This window comes from Pelodiscus sinensis, chromosome 11, assembly GCF_049634645.1.
Source record: "Pelodiscus sinensis isolate JC-2024 chromosome 11, ASM4963464v1, whole genome shotgun sequence".
In the NCBI taxonomy this organism is placed as follows: domain Eukaryota; kingdom Metazoa; phylum Chordata; order Testudines; family Trionychidae; genus Pelodiscus; species Pelodiscus sinensis.
In genome coordinates this window covers 48,143,806-48,163,498 of record NC_134721.1, presented here as the reverse complement: position 1 = coordinate 48,163,498, position 19,693 = coordinate 48,143,806, and the positions used below count along the sequence as shown (strand labels likewise).

The following is a 19,693-nucleotide window of genomic DNA, read 5'->3' as shown; positions in this document are numbered from 1 at the left end:
CATACAGAATGTAGATGTATTGTTCAAGTTCTTCAGTACAGGTTGAAACTCTCTAGTATGGCGTTCTCTGGTCTGGCAACATCTGTGATCTGGCATGATTTTAGTTAGCCAGATGTCCACTTTTCATAGGTGTGGCCAAATTTCCTGTGGTCCCATAGAGTTGTTTACAGCCACCAGTCCTGTGTCTCAGGGTACATCTAACTTACATCCCTTTTTCGATAAATTAGACATATTGAAATTGTAAATGAAGCCTAGATTTGAATTTCCATAATGGCGGCCACAGCTTTTTTTTGAAAAGCCACTTTTTGGGAAAAAAACATGGTCAAGACGGGGACCTTTTGACAGAAATGCCCCGTTTCGAAAGATCCTATAACCGTCAAAATGCACTTTAAATGTAGTAAGAGCCTGGCGTAATCCAACATGTTGTAAGTGAAGCTGACCAATAATATTGTAACTACACCTGACTACTCATAGGTACTGCTATCAATACTGTATCTGGATATTTAATATCCAAAGTAGCTTGCATCCTACATGTCAGATTCTTTTACACACAGCTAGCACATTGCAGGACTTGGCCTTTGTTTATGTACACCTTGTTAAACATTATTAATAATGAGCTCTCTCTAAATCTTTTGTTTTTATTTATGTAAAGAATTATTAATAATAGATGGAATGCAAAATGGATTGTTTATTCTTCTTTTTGACCTAATCCTATAAACATAGTGAGAAAATACAGTGATACATCATGTATGGTGACTATTGGAAATTCCCCCAAACAAGTGTGTCATCTTACACTGCCCCACCCACCCTTTTCTTTGTTTACTGAAAGCGCCTTCATGCAAACAGGATATCTTAGTGTGAGTCATGTTCCCCAGTTTCTACTGCACACCCTGAGTAGCCGTTTCCCCCAAGCAGACAGGTACAAAACCAGCCCTCCTGGAAAGCTATCCCCAAGGCTTGGGAATTTCAAAAAGAAAAGAAAAAAACCACCTTTCTGTTTGAAGAGCCCAGACCCCAAGATATAAATCTAGTTAGATAAACAAGGATGTTAGGCAAGGAGAGTAGCTGATGTGTGGGAGACAGGATTGGCTGGGAGAGCTAAAGGGAGTGATGCTGAGTGGGGGAGTGGCAGGGATGTTGGGTGAGTGTTGTAGACTGGGAGGGATAGCTGAGCATTGAGCCCCTAGTATCCCTTCCACTAATAAAGGATTTTTTCCCCACAATGCGAGGGATTGTCTATCCACATAGAACAGGAAATTTACCCCAAAGGATGAGCCTATGCTTGGAAGGGAGATAAGGAAGGCAGTTGTTCCCTGGACCTGCCGTGCTAGATGACAAGGGTACTTACCTTCCCAGAAAATGTTTATTCTCCATAACATTTGAGGAACTTTGCAACCTTGAAGAGTAAAGATGTGGGGGAGGCCACCACCAAACGGTGAGTGGGAAGGAGAGGGCAGATTGTTATTGCCCAACCCTGTTGGGTTGAAGACTCAGTGTGGGAGAGAGATTTGAAGAATGGTCAGGGGTGACGTAAACACCACAGGGGCCACTGAGTTGGGTGCTCAGGGTTGGCAAGTGCAGAGGACAAGCATAGCGTCTGAATAAGAATATTAACCAGATTTTGCCTCTGGTTATACATTTTGGTTTTTCACCCTCATTAAAAAAAAAGACAGCCTGCTCTGCCCTGATTCAGGGGATTCAATTTTGACACAGGGAACACTGTCAGAATTGCATGTTACATCTGGCTTTCCTATTTCCTCAGGTCCTAGTTGAGGTGATATAGTTTCTTATGGATGGGCAGTTCACCCTCTCCCAGTTTATTCTCAACTATATTCCAGGCATTAGAGATAATTTCTGATGCATTTTGATGGATTCCCTCAGAAATTGCATCCTCTGGCCCTGAGCTGCTGATAATGTAGAACACAGTTTCTGGCACACTTCTCTGACATCTGTCACATACAAACTAGGGATGTAAAATATTAATTAACTGAATAGTCGATTAACCTCATAAATTCTTATCGGTTAGTTGACTATTCTATAGTCCCCAGGGACGAGGCCGGCAGCCAGTGCACTCTATCCCCACTCCCAGACCCCGCACAAGCCGGAACTGAGTCACTTTAAATGCAGAACTGCAGCAGGGATAGGCCCTAAACCTTGTGAGAGCCATAAATGAGTTGGGCTGCTGGCCCGCCTGCTAAAAATTTACTGGCAAAGGGGGGGAGGAAATGCGTGTAATCTACAGCATTAACCTGTAAGCTTTTGCTTATCGGTTAATTGACTACCCACTTACATGCCAAGTCAAACAGCTTTTCCCTGCCTCTGTTTTTGTGCAAGGGGCAACACTTTTTGCCAGGTGTGTCTTACCAATCAAGAATTGCTATTGCCTTCTGAAGGAGCTACTGTTTCGCTGTAAAGTCATGCAAAAATGTAACTTTTCCTACTGAAAATATCTTTTTGGAAACATCTAAGATTCCAATAATGACCCACTTGTGAAGTCTAAGTGGTGTAATTTACGAGTAATGTTTGGGAATGAAACTCAGACAAAAAGTAATGTGCATTCCTGATTAAATCATATTTTACCTCCTGTTCTATCTGTTAGGGTACGTCTAAACTACATGGCTCCATCGACGGAGCCATGTAGATTTGTTGTTTTGGCAAAGTCAAATGAAGCTGCGATTTAAATGATCACGGCTTCATTTAAATTTCCATGGCTGCCGCGCTGAGCCAACAAACAGCTGATCAGCTGTTTGTCGGCTCAGCGCGGCAGCCATGGAAATTTAAATGAAGCCGCGATCATTTAAATCGCGGCTTCATTTGACTTTGCCTATGTGTCTAATCTACATGCCTCTGACGACAGAGGCAAGTAGTCTAGACACAGACTTACTGTCTCACTTGAGTCCCTGAATTACTCAGCAACAAAAAACTAGGGCCTTATTGTCTGCTGATGTAAACAGGCACAGCATCATCTTTAGTCTACCAGCCAAGACTCTGGCCCATACTTTCAAAAGCCAAAGAGAGGTAGCCCTGTTAGTCTGTTAGGGTATGTCTACACTACCCCGCTAGTTCGAACTAGCGGGGTAATGTAGGCATACCGCACTTGCAAATGAAGCCCGGGATTTGAATTTCCCGGGCTTCATTTGCATAAGCGGGGAGCCGCCATTTTAAAAACCCCGCTGGTTCGAACCCTGTGCAGCGCGGCTACACGGGGCTCGAACTAGGTAGTTCGGACTAGACTTCCTATTCCGAACTACCGGTACACCTCCCCGAACTAGGTAGTTCGGAATAGGAAGCCTAGTCCGAACTACCTAGTTCGAGCCCCGTGTAGCCGCGCTGCACGGGGTTCGAACCAGCGGGGTTTTAAAAATGGCGGCTCCCCGCTTATGCAAATGAAGCCCGGGAAATTCAAATCCCGGGCTTCATTTGCAAGTGCGGTATGCCTACATTACCCTCCTAGTTCGAACTAGGAGGGTAGTGTAGACATACCCTCAGAGTCCATCTACACTGTGGAGCTATTTTGGGATACCAGAAGTATCCCAAAATAGCTATTCTGTGTCTATTGAAGCAGCCTGTTATTTTGAAATAGTTTTAAAAACAATTTTGAAATAGTTTTCAAAATATCAGGAGGCTTATTCTGACGTCTTGGTAATCCTTGTTCCATGAGGGTTAAGGGGCATTTCCGAATAGCGATTTATTTCAAAAGGTGGTGCTATAAAGACAGCACCAAATTTTGAAAAAAGCTATTTTGAATGTACCTCGAAATAAGCTATGCCATTTGCGTCGCACAAACTGCGGAGCTTATTTTGAGATAAGGGTGCAGTATAGATGCACCCTTAGGCTGTGTCTACACTGGCATGAATTTCCGGAACTGCTTAAAACGGAATACTATTCCGTTTTCAGTTTTTCCGGAAAAGGAGCGTCTCCATTGGCAGGCTGCTTTTCCGGAAAAGCCCTTTTTCCGGAAAAGCATCTGTGGCCAATGTAGACGCGCTTTTCCGGGAAAGAGCCCCGCTCGCCATTTTCGCCATCGGGGCTTATTTCCGGAAAAGACTACTGGGCTGTCTACTCTGGCCCTTTTCCGGAACAGTGCTCCGGAATAAGGACTGATGCCCGAGCGGGAGCAGAATAGTTTTTCTGGAAAAGCAGCTGATTTCTTACAGTAGAGCGTCAGTGCTTTTCCGGAAATTCAAGGGGCCAGTGTAGGCAGCTCGCAGCTTATTCCGGAAAAGCGGCTGATTTTCCGGACTAAGTGGCCCAGTGTCGACACGGCCTGTGTGTACAAGGCCTGGCAGAAAGGGTGTCCCAACCCCAAAGCGGGGCTGACACCAGTGACCCGGGGAGGTGGCTGGGGCTGCTCCCCGTGGCCGAGGCCAGGGCTGCGGGGGCGCGGCTGGCGAGCACGCTCAGGCTCCCCGTGTGACGGGCCGTGCCAGGAGGGCGGGCGCAGAGGCGGGCCCGAGGCGAGGCCCGGCCCGGCGCTGCGCAGAGCCCGGCGCCCCGCGGCGGAGGCTGAGGGAGCCGAGCCCGGCGCGGCCATGCCCGGCCCCCCGGCGCTGGGGGCGGCAGGCCCGGACCCGGAGGAGCGCTACGATTTCCTCTTCAAGCTGGTGCTGATCGGCGACGCCAGCGTGGGCAAAACCTGCCTGGTGCAGCGCTTCAAAACCGGGGCCTTCGCCGAGCGCCAGGGCAGCACCATCGGCGTGGACTTCACCATGAAGAGCCTGGAGCTGCAGGGCAAGCGCGTCAAGGTGAGCGGCCCCGCCGCCCGGGGGGCCTGAACCGCAGCCTGAGGGCGCCCGGCCCGCTGGGACAAGGCCCGGGAGGGGCAGGCAGTGGCCGCAGCGGGAGCGTGACTCTGCCCCCCTCTCGTGGCCTGCCTGCTGCCCCAGCGCCGGGCCGGGAGGGTGGGGAAAGGGAGAGGAAGGAGACCCTGGCTGGCAGCAAACGGCCTGTCCCTGCCTCATGCGGGTCGCTCCAGGGAGGGAGAGCCCTCAGACAAGTCGCGTCCTTTTCCTGAACTTGCCGGGAAACCTCCCCCCTCCCAGCGTGTCCCTCTGGGAGTCTGTAAACTGCCCCTGCTCCCTGCACAGGTAGGGTGATCACAGCGGAACTGTCCAAAAGGTGGGCACTCCTGAGACTGGTTCTATGAATGTGTTGGGTTGTGTTATTGGAATAAATTGCCCAGGGAGGTGGTGGAATCTCCCTCTCTGGAGATATTTAAGAACAGGTTAGATAGACATCTGTCAGGGATGGTGTAGACGGAGCTTGGTCCTGCCTTGAGGGCGGGGGGCTGGACTCGATGACCTCTCGAGGTCCCTTCCAGTCCTATTATTCTATGTGTACGCTTTCTTGTTTGAAAGTTCAAATGGGCGGCTGCATTTCAGAGTTCTGTGCGGGATCGCTGCGCCCGGACAGGACAAAGCGCTGCTGTGTTCAGAAGCGATACTTTTAGTTTACTTCAAAGATCTACTCCCCGTTGGGGGTGTGACAAAATTTAAGTTTACCTTTACAACTGTGGCATTGTCTGGTTTCTGCTCACACTTCAACAGCAGCAAGCTACATTCTCAGGGCAGAGTTTTCAAGACAGTGTGTCAGTTTTGGTTATTGGTGAGGACACACACGCTACCAAGGACACAGCTTAAATTTCAGAGCGCAGACTGAGGTTGCAGGGTGGGTAGTTAAAATAAAGATTTTTTTTGTCCTAAATATTTTACATGTGACCTTGACACACACACTCTCTCTCTCTCTCTATACAAGGAACCCTTCACAAAGCCACTTTGAGAGACATTTTCTACAGAACAGAATGATTCAGAGACCTGAATTCTGACCTCTCCATCCCCTGTATTTCAGCCATGTGGCCACATGGGTGCCACACAAAACTGGCATATCAACTCTCTGAGAAATAGCCCCATTGTATCCGTGGCACAGATGGACAGACCATTTCTGGGGGAAATTCAAAAGAGGGAAAATATGGCTGTAGCACACTACACTTCATCTGTTTATTCTTTGATGCTGAACACCCCAAGCCTTGAAGCTGCTCAAGCTTATTCTGTGGACTAGCCCAGTCATCCAGTGATCTCCAGAACAGACCACCTGATGGGAGAGAGGAAAGGGAAAAGGGGGTATTTCCCAGGGGTGATTTAAAAAGGCCTGGAGGCCCCCAACTGCTGCTGCTGCGACAGTGGTGGCTAGGAGCCTCGGGCCCTTTTAAATCACCCAGGTGGGCCACAGGGCTCCTAGACATGTGCAGGGTGATTTGGTGGTGGCACAGGTAGCCAGGCAGGCACCAAGGTAGCACCAGCCAAACATCAAGTGGTCTGCATCTGCCCAGGCTCAGCTTGTGCATACATGGGGACCATTGATCTTCCCGGAGCATGGCTTTGCTCTTGAAGCTAGGTAGCATGCAGCCATATTGGCTCATTTCCTTCCCTTTTTCCCAGGAGCTGAGCAGATCTCAGTTTGGTCACAGCCCGCAGCAGGGCCTCTTTAGTATGAAAGTGTTACATAAATATTGTAATTGCAATTGTATTTTAGTTTGTGTCTCAGCTATGTGTCAAGGTAGGGTCCCAGGTCCTCTAATCCAGTGTTTTTCAACCAGTGGTACAAGTACCCTTAGGGGTACTCAAGAGAAGTCCGGGGGGTACATCAACACACCTGAAATTTGGAGAAAACTGAATTTTTTTAAGTTTTACAGCGCTTTATTATTTTTGTACTTTTTACACCCAGAAATTTCATTTCCCACCCGGCTACGATTAAGTTGTTTAAACAAATGTGTTGCAATGGTAGAAAAAAATGTGTGCGTCTGAAAACTGTAGGTACTGGGAGTACTGATAATGTTTTTAAAGGGGTACTTTATAAAAAAAGGTTGAGAAATTCTGCTCTAATCAATTCTTCTTCCTTCAGAATGGTTTTGGTGTGCATTTTGGGCAACAATGCTAGGAACAGAAAAAGATGACAGATGAGAATGCTCAAAGGAATGAGGAACTTACAGCAAGGGGAAAGGTTTCTATGGACAGCTCAAAGATTAGGCTGTTTACTTCCTTTGCAGGTGTTTTGTTTTTCTGGTTCCAGTTCTGTCTGAACAGCTAGAGTAAGCAGTTGAGGTTTCTAGCCACTCTAAAAAAAAGTATCATTCTGTTTTTTGTTTTTTTTTTACTTTTATTAGTTCCTCTTTCTTGCTTTTCACCAGCTAGGAAGTGGGGTTTTCCCTCTTATACTGAAACTTGGCTCATTTAAATGCCAGATATAAAAAGAGAGAAATGTATCTCTTGTGCCAGGTGTCTCTGCTAGGGACACTGAGAATTGGGCAGCTCCAGTTCAGGCACTAAACTGAACTCCTTAGTTATTGCAGAAGAACTGACTATAAGAAAAATAATCTCTAATTCACCACTAAAAGGCAAATTAATCTACAATATGTATTTAGTCATGTCTGCTAGTGGCTAGTAGACATACTTTAGTTGGCTCTACATTTTGGTCAGAATTAGTGATGGATCAGAACATTCCCAAATGAGAGACTTTTGTTTGGCCTATTGAACATTGACTAACTGTGACATTTGGATCCAGCTCTGGATTCGAAATTTACCTAGCAGTCTTCAGCTCTTGAGGATGGCTTGGGCACATTTAACCTAAATAGGTTCCATAGGACTACTCATTGTTTCTAAATAAGTTTGTTCAGCATGTTACAGGAAACTGAGAAGAGGGAGGCGTTTTATTTTCATTTTGTAACCACAGATACAACTTGGAGTTAAATGGGACATTATGAAACTGATAGGCCTTATGTATTCAACAAACTTGGTTTCAGTGCAGGTTATGATGATTCCTGCAGGGCAGGGAGGATTCTTATTCTGACTATTTAAGCTCAGCATCTCACAGTTTTTGTGGAAACAATCCTGTACAAGTAAATGTCACAGATTAACACATTTCTGGTGAGATCATGCAAGACGCTGCAGATTTTCCATTTTGAAAAGATAACCTGAAAGAGGGTTTTTCTTTTAAAATGTAGGCTAACTGTACAGAATACCCTAAAAGAAAGGGGTGTTTACTAAACGCTATTGAAATAATTGTTGTTTGGCTATTCAGATGCTCCTGCAATATTACTTCTGTGCTGCTTTGACTTCACAGTGACTGGGGATTTCTCTACTGATTGGAATTTCTCCATGTAGATGGTTAGTTGTTTTTTGGGATTCTTTTTAGAAAATGGTGTAGTTATGAGAAGTATTGAAAAGTTATTGTTATATCCTTTGGTAAATAAACTCATCTTTAAAAGTCCTTCTCAGAACTACAGCATATCCTTAAGATTCATACCATATACTTGATTCTCTGACTTCATTCTACATCACAGCAGAGGTGGTATCACAACACAGTGGAATGCAAGCTGTTGTGATTTGAGTGAGAATTCAAACGCAAAGCTTTTTTTAAAAACATTGCTTAATTTCCCTTGCAGTTTAGGAAATTATATGTCTTAATTGCAATTATTTAGGGTTTCCAGAAACATTTCCAGGTTGAACGTTTACAGAAGTATCTCCCTCCGAGCCGGGCTTTTGCTGATTAGGGTTGGCAGGGGGAAAGGAACATCTTGCAGAATCCTCAACTTTATTCCTGCAAGCAACAAACTTTAAAACGAGATTCTTTCTGTGACCCAAAGTTTATGTCCCTTTCGGCATTTGGAAAGATATTTTATCTGCTTTTTTTCTTCATTGCCTTTTTGATATAATCAGCCTTTATTCTTGATGAAATGGAATGGGGTCTCAGCTCTGGGGCTGTCTGCTTGGTGGGTTGCTGTAGACCCTGGAAGTCCTCTCCCTCCCTCTTTCTTCCGCAGTCAGATCCAATGCAGGCAAGTTGCCAAGTAGCCAGGTGCAGTGCTTAATTTGTGCCAGAGCTGAGCCTCAGTTCATCTAGACTTGGCAGGTCATAGTCCAGGCACCTCTGGGCTTGCTGTGTCGTTTATGAAAGTTTTTAAAAAATTCCTTGAGTCTTGGCACTTCTTTCATTATAAATTAAGAACCGGCAGGTGGGCAAGCTACCAGGAAACCAACTGAATCCTGCCTGACTGGAACTTTGTCAAAAATCAAATAGTCTGCTGAACATTTCATCTGATTTTTTTTTCCAACCAGCTCTATTAAAAATTGGCCGAATCTCTAGCAACAGCAGTGCCAGGGAACCCAATTCAGCATGGTTAAAAGTTGTAGTGTATAAGACCTAACTGTATCCTTTTGACCAGATTACACCCATGAGGACAGATGATGTGATTTTAAGAGTGTTCAGCATTGGTCTAAGTCGGGGTGGGCAATAAGACGGCGGCGGTTCGTTAGAGTTAGCCTCTGATGGGCCGCCATCCCTATACATTTACCTGCGCTTCCATGGGTACAGTGCTTGAAGTTCCCGTTGGCCATTGATTGCCCTTCCCAGCCAATGTGAGCTGTGGGAAGCGGCACGGACAGGACACTGTTTTCCACAACTCCCATTGCTCGGGAACAGCGATCCATGTCCAGCAGGAGTTGCAATCACCTAAACCTGTGGAGGTGCAGGTAAATACAATAGCAGCAGCAGCCTGCCAGGAAGAAACTCTGATGAGCTGTATCCAACCTAACTGCTCCCTACTGAAGTACATGGTAATACTCCCATCAGTAAAACAATCATTTGTTCTCAATGAGTAACAGAAAGCATTTGGCAGAGATAACAAAGGACAGATCCATAAATCATTATTAGCATGGTAACAAAATTTCATTAGTTTCTATTCATTTATCACTTACAGCAATTTATTTTGGCTGGAAATTTACAAAAATCATGGATTAAATCTGACATGAAGCTTTGGGATCGGTTGACAGACTGGCCATTTTAAAAATGACACTCACCTACTGGTTTGTTAGAAAAATACACATCAGCTGATATGCATGTTAAAGTTCTGTATAAACACCTGTTGGGTTTTCTTACGTTGCTGTGTACTGAATAGAACTTCTCAGACTTCTTTCTCACTTAAACAGTGAATGCCAAAATTGAAGCAATACAGGCAGTCCCCGGGTTACATGAATCCGACTTACATCGGATCCCTACTTACAAACAGGGTGAGGCAACCCTGCACTAGCTGCTCCCCCCCAGCAGACCAGGGAGACGCGGAGCGGCTTTTCTCAGCAGACACCTCAGCTTGAGAATAAAGGACTGAGGGAAGTGAGGTGTGGGAGAATAAAACTGAGCTCTGGAGAAATGTTTGGCTAGAGTTTCCCCTACAATATGTACCAGTTCCGACTTACATACAAATTCAACTTAAGAACAAAGGGTATGTCTACACTACCCCGCTAGTTCGAACTAGCGGGGTAATGTATGCATACCGCACTTGCTAATGAAGCCCGGGATTTGAATTTCCCGGGCTTCATTAGCATAAGCGGGGAGCCGCCATTTTTAAATCCCCGCTGCTTCGAACCCCGTGTAGCGCGGCTACACGGGGCTCGAACTAGGTAGTTCGGACTAGGGTGCCTATTCCGAACTACCGTTACTCCTCGTGAAACGAGGTGTACCGGTAGTTCGGAATAGGCACCCTAGTCCGAACTACCTAGTTCGAGCCCCGTGTAGCCGCGCTACACGGGGTTCGAAGCAGCGGGGATTTAAAAATGGCGGCTCCCCGCTTATGCTAATGAAGCCCGGGAAATTCAAATCCCGGGCTTCATTAGCAAGTGCGGTATGCCTACATTACCCCGCTAGTTCGAACTAGCGGGGTAGTGTAGACATACCCAAACCTACAGTCCCTATCTTGTACGTAACCCGGGGACTGCCTGTAGTAGAGTGAATAGTTCAGAACAAGTAGTGGCCTGCAGATGAGCAGGCAAAGTGCATTTGCCTATAGTTGTCCATTAAGCCCCAAAGTTGGGTATCTGCAAAGTTTATGTGAAGATACAGTAAATATCATAGGCCCCAATTCTGTTGTAGGACCTATGCAGACAAACCTTTGTGCACCCACAGATCTTATCTTCAGAAATCTTCTTGCAGAGATTTGAATGAGGGATCAGAGCATTAATCAGGGAGACTGATAACTGTCCTTGTCTTATAGGGACAACAGTTTATGTATCACACTTCTAAACACTTTATCAATTGTTATTAAAAATAATCATTAAGATTGTAATAATAGAAAGATTAGAGAATAGTCTTACCTCCCCGAGTTGCTTTCTTTGTTCATTTGCTAGCACTTTGAAGTTAATGTCATTAGTTCCTTTTTATTTTTTAAAGCAAAAGAAGGGAGAGGAGGTGTTTAAAAAAAACAGTGAAAGAGAATTTTATGGAGTACTGGACTTTTTAATTCAAAAGGCCACCAGCCCGCCACCAAGAGTAGTGTCCCTGGAGCTACATAGTCCTTCACTTGATTGCTTTTAATTTTCTGCCTAGTCACCCAGTTTAGGGCATTGTCAGATAACCAAATAGCTGGTTAATTATAAAAAGCTAAAGATTTTTACAACACCAAGTTACAATGTATGAACTGATCTTTGACAAAGGGTGTGTTGGTATGATAGACGGCCATGGCTTTTTTTCAGATTATTTAATACTTTCAATGGCACACGCAATGTGGAAGGGGGGCATTTTCCAAACATAAAAGGAGGCACTCTTACAAAAAACAAAACAAACAAACAAACAAACAACCCCCCCACAATCATACAAAGCTGATAAAATCTGTTATTTCAATGAGATGAGAAAAAGGGAGTGTGGATACAGTCAAAGGAGATTGTCTCATTGAGGTCTAAAGGACTAGAGTCTGTTCCTTCAAGGAATAATTTCCTTCGTTTGAAAAATATTTCAAAAAAATCTAAATTATTTTGTTTTGTAGGCTCTCTCTCATATCAGTGTTTAAGAATTAATGGAATAGTTCATCCTGAGTTTATGTATGTATTACATAATGATCTTTCAAGCTCCCTTCCAGTTCTATGAGATAGGTATATCTCCATATATTATATTATATGCGTGCTCCACAATGATGAATACATTGAGTCCAGTCCTCTGCCTTCACAACACGACCAAGTACCATCCCTGATAGATTTGCCCCAGATCTCTAAATGGCCCCTTCGCGGATTGAGCTCACAACCCTGGGTTATCAGGTCAATGCTCAAACCACTGAGTGATCCCTTTCTCCCTCCCCCGCACATATAGGGATGTGAACATGTAACCACGTAGTACATGGTTAACCGACGCGCCTGGGCTCATCAGTTAATATGCAGGCCCCCAATATGCCCAAAGAGCCATCTTAAAGCTGGCTTCCTGTGTGCACCGGCTCCTGGGGAGCTGCCTCCCACCCCATGCTGCTACCTCTTAAAAGCTGGCTTCCTGCATATACTAGGAGCCTGCATGTAACCATGAAGGTTAACTGATGAGCCCAGGCTCATCAGTTAATCGTGTACATGGTTACACTTAAGTATCACATTTCCCCAACCCCAATCTGGAGTGTCAGGTCTAAATCCCAATGACTTTGGACATCAGTGCCAATATGAACTATTTCATTGTATCAAATGGAATAAGGGGAGGTTCACAGAGGGTTATGATTTGGAAGTTGCAGCACAGAAATAGAGGAAAGAACAGATGAGACACAAAGACAGGGAAGGAAGAGAAACAAAGGGCAGAAATAGTAGTGTCCTCCACAAACCCTATGTTAGGTGCCCAAGTTCCCTTTACAGTGCAGGTAAAGAGAGGCAGAACCTCAGAATGGGATCTGTAAAAACCAGTGCCCTCTCCCAGCTGGGCTAGCCAAAGCAGATACTAAGGAGAGGAGTCTTTCCTAAGCCTCACCCCTCCCAAGAGTCAGGTGTCTAAATCTGAGCTGGAAGGAGATTCATATATTTGCTTTGGATCCACGGCCAGGAGCCTTCTTCTGGAGTCAGGTGCCTAAGTCGTTTCTTGTTAGATTGGCAGTAGATGGTACCCAACTCTACACGAAATCAGAGTTGAGTGGGTGGGTGGTTTATCTCCCTTATGCCCTGAACTCTGGGATTGGCTGAAGTGGGGCTCTCTCAGTCTCTCCTGTTGAAGCCATTGGGCCAGAGAGAGAGTGAAAAATAATCATACATTTCAGGACTCACCTGAGAGATGGGAAATCCATTCAAATCCCTTCTCCACCCCAAGCAGAGGGAGAAATTTAACTAGGGTCTCCCATCTCCTGTGTGAGCGCTCTGACCACTGAACTAAAGGTTATCAGGGTCTTTCCCATCCTTGCCCATTTTGAGTAAAGTTAGACATGCCTGAGGATGCCTACCAGATCCAATTCTGCAGGCAACTTAGGCCAGACAGTGTTTGTTTTCACCTGGTTTGAGGACACTAAGGTACTTTGTGGCTTAATCATGAGCTAGCTGTCTGGGTACCTTGTGAGCATGACTGGTGGTGGGAACTTAGGGGACTTTTATGGCAAAAACTGTAGGCATCTCCAGTGTTAAGCAGCAGCTGAGCAAAGTCTTGAGTATCTCAGACTCTCAAGTGGTACCTACATTTTGATCCTAGACACCTAAGTCATTTTGTGGATCTGGGCCTTAATATATAGAGGTCATATTCTTCCCTGGATATCTTTCTATTCCAGCCCACAAACCATAAACCAAAGTAGAATTTGGCCCTCTCCTCAGTTAAATTGACACCCCAGGTATTAGCACAAACAGGAGTGCAACATTCCCAGCAAACTAGAATTCAGCCTGGCGCCTCTTTTCTTTTAGAATGAGACATGGCAGGATGAGCCATTCATTTATTTCCCTTCACTGTTCTGTACTAGTATCATTTTAAATTGAAATTCTTTAGTGGAAATTCCATATTGCCTGATTAAACCTTTTCTTTTTTCTTGTTGGGGAAGGAACATGCAGATTAAGTTACAAAATTATTTTGGTAAAGCTTTTCCAAGTACATACAGGAATGTGTTGTGTACTGAAATGTAGACTGTTTGCCATTTGACATGTAAGGGATTAAACACAGTCATCTGGTTTAGAATCACTTACAAGGTAGAGCCCTCTGCATCCACTACCAAAGAAATGACATGAGAATTTCTACTCTCTGCAGGATTGATAACATGCTAACTCCCCTGTTGTGTTTGTAGTGCTAAACAATTAATCACTGCTTAGAGCTGAAAGCACTCAGCGCCACTTTTCCAAACTTCTTTAGGAATACAGAGTAGGAAGGAAGCCAGTAAATTATTATAGGGAGCAGAGATGTAAGACAACTTTATTTCCCAGTTTTGAGTGTCCTTGGACAACATTAACCTTTGCTAAGCAGCATTTTTCTCAGTGCTAAAAAAGCTGTTCTAGACAACTTGAAAAATATTCATTTTGCTTATTTTGCTATCTGATTTTGCAAAAAAATTCTCTTCTAAATGTACATTGCACAATATATGTTGACCTAATCCTGCACTGGTCTCTTCAGTGAGATACATTTTCTGCAATGACAAAATTTTGTAAACTCTGTCCGTTTTCAGTTGGTTGAATCAGAGCTTTCTTAGAAGTTGGCTGTGACCCGTAGTCACCAGGTAATGACATCCTACACATCAGTGTAATACACTTTGTACTAAGGATGTTAACAGGCAGGTAATTGGCTAATCGTGTAGCGGCTATAACTTGTATCCACTACACGATTAGTCGACAAGGGAAGGCGCTCAGTCGAGCTACCACCACTGCGGCGCTGCAGTTGAAATGTAGTAGGAGCTACATTTCAACTGCAGAGCTACAGCGGGGCTAGGTCCTCGACCAGGCACAATCCAGGACTGAGCAAGCCCAGCTCAGTCTTGGCTCCCAGGTCCAGGAGCTATCCCCGCTGCAGCTCTACATTTTACATGCAGTAAGAGCCAGGCCGGCAGGGGCTGCTGCCGGAGCAACCTGTGTTCACGGCCAACCCAGACCACCGCAGACAGGGGCTGCTCCGTGGGATGCAGAGCAGCCTCTGCTCACAGCAAGCCTGGGTCCGCCACAGGCAGAGGCTGCTTTGCGGCAGCCTCCCCTGCCCCTTCCTGCGCTGCTGCCTCTGAGAGAGACAATGCGGGGAGAGGTGTGGCACTGTGGAGACGGTGCTGGAGGGAACCAGCTTTTAAGTCACCCAGGACCTCCCTCAAGCACCATGATTTTTCAAAGATAATGGCCAATAGCTCTGCAGTCGCATCAGCCAACTCCCTCAGCACCTTTGGATGCATTAGATCTGGCCCCATTGATTTTTAAATAGTTCTTAACTTTTTCCTTCTCCACTGAGGGCTGTTGGAAGGAAATAAAAATAGCTTAAGATTTGATGAGTACATGGGTATTGGAAAAACTAAGAATTATATCTAAAAATTTAGCTGTTCATTGTTTTCAGCATAAACTACTTACAAGAAAGTTTGCTTTAGAGAACAAGAGACTATTAATGGAATCCATTAAACATTGGTAAACCTTTTCCTAGTGTATATGGAATTGCTAAATCCACACTGAAATATGTGGATAGTGTATGGTATATTTATTCAGATTTTCAGGGTTCGACAAATCAGTGAATCTACTCGCCCGTGACAAGTAGATTTCAGCTGATCGCCCCGTTCACCGGCGGCGCGTGCATGCGCAATGTGGGTCTTGCGCATGCACAGTGCGGGGCTGGCAAGTAGATTTTGCCGCGGTTTGTCAAGCCCTGCATATTTTTCCAGTCAGGTTTTCTTTTCAGTCATTTCTGTGTTCTTGTGTAATATTAAGTGATGATAAAACATTGATTCCTGAGGGATACCTTACTGCCGTCTTCTTTTGGATTGTATGGTTTGTAATGGCAGCTGGCAAAACTCTTTGTAACATATTGATCCATCTCCTATCAAAATGTTAAAGGGGAATAAAAGGGTTTCGGAGGGAAAGTTCTCCACTCTTTCACTGCTGCATTAACATCATTGTGGGACAGTTCAAAGTAATCTACCTGTGGATATGCACAGCATCGGATGTGCATTTTACCCAATTCATCTGATAGTTATTGAGCATTCGAGCCATTAAACTTTATACAGCAATAAAGAACAGGAGAAAGCTCTGTTGTTTGTGATGCAAAGTTTGTATGCAGTATGCTCATTATTTTTGCAATAGGGGTAGGTGTTGCACAAGTAGATGATTGTGTGTCAAAATAGTACATTCTGTTTAGCACGTTTCTTCCCAGTGCCAACCAGTATTAAGGCCTGGGGATTCCACAAAATTCAAAGAAAAAACCAGAAAATAATCAACTCATGTAATAAATAGGCTTTCAGTAACAAAATTACCATCACAAGACGGGTGGCAAGGGCATCTCCTCTGCTTTGTTCAGCGAGAATATCCTGTCACACTTCATGAAAACAGTGCGTATTTATCCTTTCCATTACCCAGTACCCACTTGCTCCTGGTGATAATTGCTTTAAAACAGTCCTCAGTTGAATTGAGCCCTTATTCCCCAACTCCTCTATCTCACTGTTTTAATGTGATTTGTTGCCAATGTAATTACAAAAACAAAAATTGTTTAAACAGCAGTTAAGGTTGCTAAGTGACAGACAATCACATCAATTACAAAGCCTAAGCACTTTACAAGGAAAAAGTTAAGAACGTCATATCTTATACTGCCTGTGTGATCCCAGCATTGTTATGAAATCTACTGTATATTTGAGTGACTGTGTTGGTCTGTCCATGTGTCCAGCTGTCTGTCTGTTCGTTCAAGAACTCATCCTAAATGGTAAGAGCTAGAACCATCAAATTCAGGATATAGCTTCCTCTTATCATAACTTAAGCAAGGTGTTTGGTTGTGCCAGAAAATGGGATGTGCCTGGAATGGGATTGATTCTCATTAGCCATTCCGAAAAGAGATTGAATCACCAGGTAGACTAGTTGAGGGCACGTTCCTTTCCCTCCTCCCCTGTCCAGGACTGCCCCAACCCTGAGCCTCCGAGCCCCTAGGTCAGGGGTGTCCAAACTTTTTTCAAAAAGGGCCAGATTTGATGAAGTGAACATGCGTGAGGGCCGACCATTTTGCCTGACATTCTTTGAACCATTAACATTAAATGCAAATTAACTATTTTATGCAAAGTTTATTGCAAACGGCATACTTTTCATTTCGTCACATGGATGACAAATCTAAACAGGTGTTAAATCACTCTGCCTTTCATATCTGAAGGCCAGATGAAAAAAAAAATCCAGGAAGCTGAAATATATGTCAGGAACATTGTAAAGTACATTACATATTATTGGTAATAAAGGTTGTCTGTCAACTTTTAAGTTCAAAAAATATGAACAGGAACATAACACCAGGTATACATGTTGTGTCCAGATATATTTATAACTGATTTAGACCAACTGACATTAACTGAGATTTTACAATGTATTCATCTCAATACATATGGATTCGTTGGGGGCCTTAAAAGATAGATATTACCAAATTACCTGTGGGGCCGTATTAAACCGGAACACGGGCCGCAATTGTAACAAGAAGGACTAATTTAAAATAATATACATATTAATGGATTCTAAATAAACTGTTACCACATAGGAAAATGCCAAAACCAAAACCTCTGCTCAGGTATGCAGCAGTGGTCAAAAATGCAGCCACAACATTAGAATGCATAAGGAATAGGACAGAAAACAAATATTGATCCAGGGTACATCCTGACTGGGATTTCTGTGTTACATTTTGGTCATATCATCTCAAAAAGAATATACAAGAAATAGAAGGTCTCAGAAATGGAAAAACTTCCATGTCTGGGGAGATTGAAAAGACTGAGACCGTTTATCAAGAAGAGACAAAAAAAAGAAGTTATGACAAAGGTACAAAGGTTTATATTATACATTTTAAATTAAATTAAATTAGCTACATCTACACTGCAATGCTATTCTGGGATACTGGAGTGTCCCAAAATAGTTATCCAGCGTCTACACAGAAAGCCTGTTATTTCAGGCTTGCTATTCCGACATCCTGTAAACCTCATTCTATGAGGAGTAAGGGACGTTTTGGAATAGCACTTTATTTTGAAATACAAAATAAGCTATTTCGAAATAGCATTGAAATAAAATACGCAATTTCTGTAGCTCAAATTGAGTATCTTATTTCGAGTTACAGTGCTGTGTAGATGCACTCATAGTGAATAGTACACAGAAGGTAAACTAGATACTCTTCTCTACCTCTCAGAATACAAGGAAGAGGTAATATGAAAGTGAAAGGCAACAGATTTAAAACTGAAAAGGAAAACACTGTGAAAGTCATTGGGGACGTTCCGTACTGCTCACCATCAGCTTTATTGTACTTTCTTCTCACACATCCTATGCTGACTACTCAGACACTGTGTACTAAACGCGATGGACCACCATCTGATCTGGGATAGCAGTTCCTATGTTACTGGATTTAAGGGAGAGCATTACAGTTTAGAGCGTCCTGTACCTATATCCGTGTATGTCTATTCAGCCACCTAAGTGAAGAGGATGACTGAGAAACATTCAGTTCTGTGACACTGTTTATCTTCCTAGTTGTGTAGAGCAGTGGTTCCCAACTGCTAGGCGACGGACTGGTGCCGGGCCATAAACCGCTGGCTGTTGGCCATGCCCATGCCTTGATGATTGGCTCAGCAGGAATCTAAGGGTATGTCTAGCCTACATCCCTCTGGTGACATCCCTCCTGTAAACCTCATTTTACAAGGCATAAGGGATTGGCCGACAAAGGCTTTCTTTGTCGCCCGATCCTCGTCTTGACAGCTGCTTTTTGCCGACAAACTGCTGACTCGGCAAAACGCGGTGGCCATTTTTATTCAAATGAAGCGCAGGAGATTTAAATCCCCACTTATTTTGCAATGTTGGTATGTCTAATTTACATCCCTCTGTTGCCAGAGGGATGTAGTCTAGACATAACCCAGGTTCCCCGTAAGTCAGTGCTCACCAACCAGTAGATCGGGATATACTAGTAGATTTTGGAGCCACTGACAGGTGATCCTGACTGGTTTGGCCAGGAAGCTATCAAGTGCCGACACTTCAGTTGCTCCTCCACCCACTGTCATGCTGCTCCTGCCCTCTGCCTTGGCGCTGCCTCCCTGGGAGCCTCCTGCTTGCTGTGCAAGGTGTGGGAGGGAGAAGAGGCACCAATGTCAGGGTGTCCCTTCCTCCTCCCACTCTGTACCCCATCTCTACACATTCTCCCAAGCACACACTGTCCGTCACTCTCATCTTCTGACCTAACACATATATGGGGGGCTGTTGCTACAGCCTCTGTCTGAGTTATGAACGAGTTACGGACCAAACGCTTGGCTGTAACTCGATCCGTTCGTAACTTGGACCCCATTGAGTTACACACGACCGTGCTGTTTGTAAGCTGCACGGGAGCTTTGGTCGTAAGTGCGAATGGTCGTAACTCGACCGTTCGCAACTCAGGGAGCGGCTGTACTTCTTTTACTGCTTGCAAAGTGCATTGAGTTTGGTTTTGGAGTGGTCTGTGCATTTCATAATTTTCTCTCTTACGATTAAATTTAATTAATTGAGTAGTGAGTTCTAAAACGTCTGGAGTAATTAGCTTATGGGAATTGCTGCTCCTGGAAGTGGCTGGCATGTTCCTGCAGCTCCTGGGAAAGGCAGAGCAGGGGGTCTCCACATGCTGTCCTTGCCTGCAGACACCACTCCTGCAGCTCCCATTGATCAGTGATGGGGAACCATGGCCAGTAGAAGCTGTGGGCTCAGGGCCTGTAGATGAGGGGCAGCACATGGCGCCATGGAGCCATTGCTGTACATGCCAGCTGCTTTCAGGAGTGGGG

General features: G+C 44.5%; 1 protein-coding gene across 2 annotated transcripts in view; it reads left to right on the top strand.

Moving 5' to 3' along the window:
* The first annotated feature begins 4,403 nt into the window (after positions 1 to 4,403).
* The window catches only part of RAB43 (RAB43, member RAS oncogene family), a 67,297-nt gene continuing 52,007 nt past the window's right edge, over positions 4,404 to 19,693 (top strand). The window contains exon 1 of one of the 2 annotated variants that reach the window (XM_075939658.1): positions 4,404 to 4,745. In XM_075939658.1, coding sequence (XP_075795773.1) covers positions 4,533 to 4,745 — 213 coding nt within the window. In that variant the 5' untranslated portion in view covers positions 4,404 to 4,532. The remainder of the gene's footprint in view (positions 4,746 to 19,693) is intronic. The other variant, XM_006125840.4, reaches the window with a different exon arrangement.